The sequence below is a fragment of the Syngnathus leptorhynchus genome, chromosome 4, assembly GCF_054491065.1.
Source record: "Syngnathus leptorhynchus isolate UIUO chromosome 4, UIUO_Slep, whole genome shotgun sequence".
Classification (NCBI taxonomy): domain Eukaryota; kingdom Metazoa; phylum Chordata; class Actinopteri; order Syngnathiformes; family Syngnathidae; genus Syngnathus; species Syngnathus leptorhynchus.
The window spans coordinates 10,157,954-10,167,244 of NC_141198.1; the positions used below are offsets into that span (position 1 = coordinate 10,157,954).

The 9,291-nt window shown below is 41.5% G+C and overlaps 1 protein-coding gene across 1 annotated transcript; it reads left to right on the top strand.

The window, feature by feature from the left end:
* Positions 1–478: 478 nt before the first annotated feature.
* Positions 479–6,577, top strand: LOC147057988 (eosinophil peroxidase-like). Its single transcript, XM_085910180.1, has 16 exons — positions 479–571; positions 691–747; positions 831–915; positions 2,675–2,850; positions 3,070–3,202; positions 3,291–3,417; positions 3,499–3,705; positions 3,801–4,155; positions 4,241–4,401; positions 4,481–4,739; positions 4,818–4,988; positions 5,071–5,308; positions 5,384–5,583; positions 5,673–5,720; positions 5,845–5,928; positions 6,085–6,577. The coding sequence occupies exons 1-16, from the start codon at positions 520–522 to the stop codon at positions 6,495–6,497; spliced, it is 2,766 nt and encodes a 921-aa protein (XP_085766306.1). The 5' UTR covers positions 479–519; the 3' UTR covers positions 6,498–6,577.
* Positions 6,578–9,291: the final 2,714 nt, after the last annotated feature.

Below are 9,291 nucleotides of genomic sequence, written 5' to 3' on the forward strand. Positions count from 1 at the left end.
GTATACAAATACTAAGCAAACATTGCAGCATCATAACAATAAATCCCAAAATAAAGTAGAAAAACAATCAGTATAGACTGATTTTTTCTTTCAAAAAAAAAAGAAAGGTTGAGATGTTTGATGAGTTTGCACCTGAGTTCAAACATTACAAGCAAATGATGACTTGTATCTTGTCGCACTTATTGGTTTCCTTTATTGGTGCCGTTGGAAAACCGAATTTTCCCCCCAAGATAAAAAAAATTATCTATCTATCTCTATCTATTTACAGATTTGTTTTGTTTTTTTAAATGAGATTTGTCTAATTGTAATAATGAGTAAGTGCTGCGTTGCTACCCTGTACAGTTCTCATAATTGCTAAGGTTGAAGTGGTTGAACCGGGAGCTCAAGGCGGAACAAAGAAAAAAAAACATAACATAAGTAAAACAATGAAAACAAAATGCTTCGAATTCTTGGTGACGAAAAGTGTTTCCAGTGACGCGCCCTTTATAAAAGGTGCCATCTTAGCAACTTCCTTAGTGTATGTACAGCCTGCCGCTGCTGATTTACAAATCTTGGAGCTACTTACTTCCAGGTCACTTTATATTTTTCAACTTTATTTTTATTCATGATTGCTTTTTAATCATATTCATATCAAATTTCAATTCGATGCGTTTGAAGAGGCAATTTAATGTTTTCTTTTCTCCTCACCAGATATGCTTCAGCTCCTGCTGCTTGCAGCAATTTGCCTGCAGTGGCAGGTGAATGCCCGTAAGTAAAAATAGCTTGCTAACATGCATTTCATTTTTTACAGTTTAGCTTTAATAAGATATATACTTTCTATTTTCTTCCAGAACATTTGAGCAGGGAGAGCCTTGAACAAGCTGTGAATGCTGCCATCGATAAAGTGGACTCGGCATATGAATACTCAAGACAAGAGTGAGTTCATACATTTGATAAAATGACTTTTTCGACTGAAGGGGGGGAATGTTGCACACAAACCAGCCATATTTATGTTCGGTGCTGGCACATTTTAATTAGAAAAAAAAATATTCACACGTCAGCGCTGCAAACTCAAGTTTATTATTAATACATCTTATATATTTTATAGTCATTCCAAGCAACATTAGAGGGACAACTCAAAACATTTCTAAAAATAAAAGTATTCATCATTAGTAAATCGGCCTCAGGGGTTCAGGCGGTAAATCTATCGGCTTGGGCTGTGCTGTGTCGTACTAGAATACTCTAGAATAATCTCATTTGTATTGTCTGGGGTTTTTCCCAAGTTTTTCAAAAACTCGAAACACCCTTTGATTAATTGAAGACTAAATCATACCTAGAAAAAGTTTATAATTTAGAAATGTTGACTAAATTGTAATATAATGCTATGATGCGTAATTTTAATGACTATTTATATATCTTTTTAAAATTGGTATTCCCTAGTATTCCCTAAATCAAGCAGCACAATTTTTTTTTTTTTTTTTTTAGTTGTACTAAGTTCATTTTGTTTCCCTTGTCAATCACTTTTTTTGGGGGGGGTTCTTTTATCACAAACAATTTATTTTAGGTTGCATTACCTGACATGTTTCGGCATGTACTTCCACATGTACAGCACAATTTAATGCTTTTAAATACACAAACTTAATATGGACCTAGTTTGCGTAAGCATTTTGACATGGCCCTCTACAATTGTTCCAGTTCTTTGTGTGGTTACTTGGGACAAAACCTTGCCCAGCCCTGCCCAAAATATGTTTGTACCCAGTGATTGGCTGACAGCCAATTAAGGGTGTAGTTCATCTGCCACCCAAGGTCATTATGGCGAATGGCAACCTTAATGAGGACAGGGAGTGGAGACCGTTTTTTAACACCCTTAATCAGCCGTGACTCAAATCCAACGGCATGTCGCTAAATTTGTACAGAGAATATACTAAAAAAGCTGATCGTGTCTCAATGTACTCACAGATTTACTTGCGCGGTGTAAAATCGAGTTTGCTAGGTTAAACTACAAACATTTTTTGGATTGTAGAAATGGAAGCATGGCTTCACAGGTTAATTGGACCGACTGCCATCTAGACATCTCCCTGTCAATATGCATCGCTGGCATAGCTAGATGAATAAGAGTACTTGGAGCAAACACATAAGAATTTGGACCAGTTAAGAGTAACCCCTCCCCACCCCGCCACACCCTCATTGTTGTGCAGCAGTCATTATTGTAATAATTAGTTCCGTGAGTTGATTCCTACCATGTTTTGCAGGGAATGACGCAAACTGCTGTTTTATGTATTAATTACATGTGATGACGCCCATCTCACATGTTTGCGAAGCTCAAAGTCGGTCTTCCTCCACTTTGATCAAATGACACCATTTGCACCACAATTTAGACCTGTTTTAGCAGTTCTGTCACTAAATTGTCAAGTGCGCCAACGGCATGTACTGTGTCTAGTCACCGTGGGACGGTGGGAAACGTAATTTCGATCTCTTTGTGTGCCTTAACATGTGGAGAAATTGATAATAAAGCGGACTTTGACTTTGACTTTGAAATAAAAAAGTAATGCCCAGTGAGGCGCAAACTAAACACCAAATGACCACAATAAACAAAACTTGTACCGGCACAAAAATAAAGATCCACCAGTTTGTGCGCTAGTTTACTCAAATTCTGAGGCTTGCTGCTTGTAAATGTGACCTCTTGATGCTCCAGGTGCCTTGATCGTATCAGGCGGAATGGAGCCAGACCTCAGGATGTGTTGCGCTTTCTCAAGCAACCTATTGGACTTACCCGTGAGGTGGCCCGATCTGCCGATTACATGGACACCACACTGAATATCCTCAAATCTTCGGTAGAAAGACGTCAAAGACGTTCCATTAACGCCACAGGTGAATGGAAATACTAACTCAATATTAGTCAAAACTTAACATTTGGGACTCTCCAAGATTGGTTCTACCTTGTTTACCTTCAGTGGTTCTGCATTCCTACCCTTGATTTGTATACTTTAGAAAGATACCATGGTAGGTTGATGTAGATTTTGTAATGAGGGGCAGAAAAGAAACTTACTTGTGTAAGCCCGTCAATCACTGGTCTGATTTTGTTGCCAGATCTGCTGTCTGAGGAAGATCTGGAGTTTATTGCAGAACTGACAGGCTGCTCACCTCGACTACGCATGCCCTCGTGCAAGACAATCCCCAACCTTAACGTCTTTCGCACCATTAGTGGCGTCTGTAACAACGAGTAAGACAACAGTGGTTCTTGCTTCCCAATTTACTTACTCAAGTGAGGACCACCGATGAAAGCTCTGATGAATCTCAATTGCCTGCAGGCACAATCCTCGATGGGGAGCATCTAACATACCATTCACACGCTGGCTTCCTGCTCAGTACCAGGATGGCATCTCGTTGCCCCGAGGTTGGGACCCCTTGAAAATCAATGGCTTCTTTCTTCCCTTGGTACGGTCATTCTAGTTTTCTTCTTGAGGATATCCAATCGAGCATATAGAATTGAAATCGCCATTGTGGTGATCGTTTAAGGCGAGAGAGCTGTCCAACCGCATCCTTGGCGCAGCGGTCGGCGATGTGGTGGACGACTCAGTCTTCACTCACCTCTTGCCCTCCTTTGGACAATGGACGGACCACGACCAGACGTTGGCGCCGCATTCACCCGTCATCCGTTCATTTAGCAACGGTCTGGACTGTGACGAGAGCTGTGAGCGCTCCGAGCCTTGCTTCCCTATTGTGGTCAGTGTCGTCCCATACTGTCTGTCACATAAAAAAAAAAAAGACGTAAGCCACATCCAGACAAACACACTCACCGAGTCTCGCCTTCCGTACAGATTCCCAAGGGTGACTCGCGCTTTGGCAAGCAGGAGTGCATCCCCTTCTTTCGGTCAACGGCGACGTGCGGATCTGGCAACTCAGGCTTCATCTTTGGTGCTTCCACTGTACGGCAACAGTTGAACTCGCTCACGGCTTTCATCGACGGAAGTCAGATATACGGCTCAGATGACGAGAAAGCTCTGGAGCTCCGTGACCTCACCACAGATGAGGGCTTGTTGAGGGTCAACACAGAGTATACCGACAAAGGCAGAGAACATCTGCCCTTCACCAAAATGATGGCCAACGTGTGTGCAACCCGAGCTCGCATCACCAACGACCCAAATGCCGAAGAGGTGTTGTGCTTTTTGGCAGGTGAGTGGCAGGCTGAACACGCCCATTTGGTATCTTCTCCTTAGGATTCCATCAGCAAGCGTTTTATTTGATGTCTACTGTGAAGGTGATGAACGCGTCAACGAGAACATTATTTTGACATCGCTGCACACGCTATTCTTGCGTGAGCATAACCGTCTGGTTCGAGCCCTGACCAAACTAAATCCTTCCTGGAATGGAGAGAGACTGTACCAGGAAGCTCGCAAGATTGTGGGAGCATATCTCCAGGTTAGAAGACTGCCGCTCTTGCATTAATAACACTCTTGTTTGATGAATTTGGCTGTTTACATTTGATGTTGTCCCTCAGATTATTACGTTCAGAGACTACGTTGGCTACATTGTAGGACCTGACGTCGTAGCCAAGAAGCTCTCTACCTACCCTGGCTATAATAAATTCGTAGACCCATCTATCGCTAACGTATACGCAACAGCTGCCTATCGATATGGCCACTCAATGATTCAGCCATTTGTTGCCCGTCTCAATGCCGCCTACGAGGAACATCCCTTGTACCCCTCTCCATTGCTGCACACAGCCTTGAACACACCCTGGAGGGTTGTTTATGAAGGTATGGTCATAATCTGCAGATGTTTTCTCTTATATGTCCTTGCATTTTATGACAGTTCTTGTAATGAAATGATTTCAGGTGGCATAGACCCAATTTTGAGAGGAATTGTAGGTCGGCAGGCTAAGTTGAATGTTCAGGATGCCATCATGACGGATGAGCTGAGAGACTTGCTGTTTAGATTCTCTTTCGAGATGGCGCTGGATCTGGGCTCTCTCAACATACAACGTGGACGTGACCATGGACTCCCTGGTATCTGTTTCTGTCTTGGCACATACACAAGCTGTTCATTATCTCGTGATTGGATTTTTAATCATGTGTGATGTGTTCTCAGGATACAACGAATGGCGAAAGATCTGTGGTCTCTCACAGCCAAGAAATTATGAGGAACTGGCTCAGGTGTTGAAGAATAGGGAATTGGCTGAGAAGCTTCTGGATCTGTACGGCACACCCGACAACATAGATCCATGGATCGGAGGAATTACAGAGCCTCTGGTAAAAGGAGGAAGAGTCGGACCCTTGTTTGCCTGCCTGATTGGAATTCAGTTCAGCAAAAGTAGAGAGGGGGACAGGTAAAGAGAGAATACCATATACATGTCCGCAATCTGCTCTCGAGTCTAAACTCAGGGACAAAATGTTCTCATTAGATTTTGGTGGGAGAACGAGGGTGTCTTCACAAAGGCCCAGAAGGCGTCTCTGCTGACGACATCAATGTCCCGCATTATCTGTGATAACACCGGTATCACAGATATTCCAGACCAACCTTTCTTGTTCCGGCCACGAGGGGACGGTTACACCGATTGCGCCAACATCCCGGAGTTTGACCTCACTCCATGGACGGAAACTCGTAAGTCCCATCAAGAGAATCTTGAGAAAAAGGGTGTCAGTTGTCTTTGGGATTTGGAATGATGGACCTCACCCTTTTTTGTGTCCTAGCATATGGCTTTCCCGACAGCTTTCCAAGCACACCCAAGCCCACTCCAAGTATGTGAAACACAAAAACATCTTACTGTACATCTACATTGCAAATGGGATTGAGTCATTTCTAAATTTTCTTGATGAAAAATTCTATATTAACTGACTGCCATCACACCTTGATCGATTCTAGCTCCCTGGTCAGCCTGGCCATCTTACCCAGGACCGGCACCTGGAAGTTATGGACCTGGATTTCCTGGACCCCCTGGACCACCTGGTAAATTTATCTATTTTCTTTTCAGGCTTGAGGTGCATACATATGCCTAAAACTGCTGGATAGTTTTAAACCAGCAGTTTAAGGGTATTACCTATGTTTTTCCTTTTCCAGGAGCTCCAGGTCCCTATCTATCTATCTTTGTTTTTCCTTTTCCAGGCCCTGCAGGTGCTCCAGGATCCTATCACAGTGAGAAAATGGCCTTTTCTGTACGACTGAGCAATAATTTCCCCCAGCCTGGTGTTCCGATCCCCTTCCACGAGGTCATCTATAACGGCCAGAACAGCTTTGACACCAGCACGGGCATATTTACTTGCACATATCCAGGGGTATACGAATTCCAATTCTCCTGCACCATCTATGAGCATGCTGCCAGTGTGGATCTAATGCGCAATGGGGAGAACATTTTGCATTCATACACTACCAGGCAGGATGGTTACATTACAGCTAGTGGAGCTACATACATCAAACTGAAAAGGGGAGACAAAGTATGGCTTGTGGCTAACTTTGGAGCCAACGGTCTGACAAGAGACAGCTACTTCAGTGGGCATCTAATCTTTACAGAAGACTAAACACTAGACCAAAACAATTTGAAAAATAGATATGGAAAAGCCCTTTGACCCTGTATAATGCAAATAAACTATTTCACATATGCGTTGATCCCCGTTTTTTTAAAAGTGTGGTTTAGATAGATGGGTGGATAGATAATAGACGGATAGATGGACAGACAGAGTGTGTGTTTGTGTGCGTGGATGTGTGTGTGTGTGTGTGAGTGCATGACGGTGTACAATTCGACTACATATGTCACAGTCACATGATCCATTCCACTTTCCTGAAAAAATGGCTTGTAACATATGATGGGTTAATTTCAAAGCAACACTATTAATTAAAAAGCTCTTCTTTTCTGAATTATCATAACTTTATTGAATATGTGAATAAATATATAAATAAAGCATGCGCTTGCGGTCTTTAATTTTCTTTTCACGTAGACAACAGAATTATCACTTTTTATTGGCTGTTTCCAGTATTTCACAAGGTTGATACATTTTTAATTGTATTTACTCATTTAAAACATGAACCAGAAAAATAAAATTTCAAGCGCTACAAAAGTGACTTCAAATGACCTGAGTAATTTATTGAACAGAAAATATTTGTGTAGTTATATAATTTCTCATGTAGGGTAATTATCTTGAGTTTGTTACAGCCACACACACTTCTTCCCTTCCCAAGCAATGAAAAATAAATAGAAGCTTTTATTATCTTGACCAGTAGAGGGCGCTAATATTCAAGGTACGGTATATGAAAGAAGGTAGCGCCACAACCTGTGGAATTCAGTGGCGAGAAATGCTAAACCTTTAACTCGTCTCCTCTTTAAAAGACTGAGAAAGAGTTTTGTATCCTAATAATGAGTGTTTTCCTTTTGTTTTAATGTCTTAAATGATCGTAGATTGTTTTTAACTTTTCTGTTTTGTACGTGGGGGCCACAGAGACTTTTTGTCCCCAGAAAATCCATTCAGAATTAATAACATGATCTATCATTTGTAACATTTACTGATAATAATAATAATAATAATAATAATAATAATCACAGCCTCACAGTTAAGAGGTGCAGGGTTCAATTCTGGCATTATTGACTGCTGCATTTATTCTATTGCTGGGCAGCTTCAATTGTCTTATTGCATTAGTTGCACATAGGCCTACTTTCGTACTATGAACAATACATGGTCAATTTTGTTGAGTACATTTTAGTACAAAATTCATCTATTTGGTCATGCACTCCAAATTTGTTTCAGTGTATTTTTCACTCTTGCTTGTGTTAATTCTGTGTTCAGAGAAGAACCAAATAGATTTTATGTTGGAGTAAAATGTACTCTACAAAATGAGCTGTCCAAAACAACAGACATTTTTTACGGTCTCTGTTATTACTTTATTGTTTGATTTAAGTTTGTTGTTGTATGACTTAATTTTGCTCCATGTACTGCACAGCACTTTGTATGCAGCGGTGGTTGCTTTAAAGTGGTCTAGAAATACAGATGAGTTGAGTTGAGAAAACATACATTAACAGCATGATTAGCAATGTGCATTCACAAATTCAAAAGCTTTGAGTGCATTATATTTAAAGGCTCAAATTGAAGTCTTTAGAGTGATGACAGTGCGGCAGAAAGAACATTTTAATGCCATGCAATTCAGATCTCCTCAAGTGAATAACATTAATACTGTGCCTCATTCGTATGATCAAACTGCATCACATATTGGTCACATGCATTTCTAAATTCTGATATTCCAGTAAAAGCTCAAGTAACTTTGCTTCTGTGGTAAATTGAGCAAGCTCACTGGCGTTATGCATCTTAATAGGTCCATAGGTTGCACGGAGAAGTTTCCTTCCATACATCATGGTGTGCAAGAAAAAAAGATTAAAATCAAACATTAAAAATGAGCAATCTATAAAGGTACAATCATGAGAGTACTGGAAATGACATTTTTAACAACAACAATAAAAAACAACAACCATAAAAATAATGATATCATCATCATCATCATCATCATCATCATCATAATAATAATACATGCTCTACTACTTTATTTTTTCAAATTTTATGAAGCTAAGCAAACCGAAATGAACTACTTTTCTGTTGATTGAAACGGCTACCGCTAACTTCATTTGCAGTAAAGGAATGTGCTAAAAGTCTGCAGACTTTGGGTTGCAGTGGACCTGTCAATCATGTGATGGGACGTGCGCGGGGACCAAAGCGACAATGCTGGGTGGAGGTCGCGGGGCGTGGGGGGTGGATGGGGGGGTGATAGAGGGACCACAACTCCCCGGGACGGCTCTTATAATTGGGGGGAACATCTGACTTTGTCCCGCGCTGGCGGCAGATGGTGGGCTGCGGCGGGACCAAGGGGGGAGATTTACTGTCATTGTGATATTGTCCCGGCCAATGAAACAATAGGCCAAGGGGGAAGCACCCACATTGGGCAAAACCTGATGGTTTGAACAGGAAAAAAAGGGAGGAAATACTTACATACACACTTAATCAAAACGCATGCACAATGAAAAATCTGATCTGGTTCTTTTTGTGAGATGTTGAGATGTAATTGTGCACAGTGGGTGAGGGTGGCGGACCTTTACTAACGCTTCTGTACAAGACATTTTAGAATCAAAATATAGACGCGCAAAGGAGAGATTGCTCCATGGGTCTACAGACCCACGGAAATATTTTGAATGTGCAAAGTTCGTGTAAGCCTCACGGAGTGGATGCTGAATGTGGCCGTGGTCCAAATAACGGGACGCACTTCACACCAATGAGAGCATCCATTGCAACATATGGCACCGAGGCCCCTCCTTCTCCACGCTCCATCCTCATT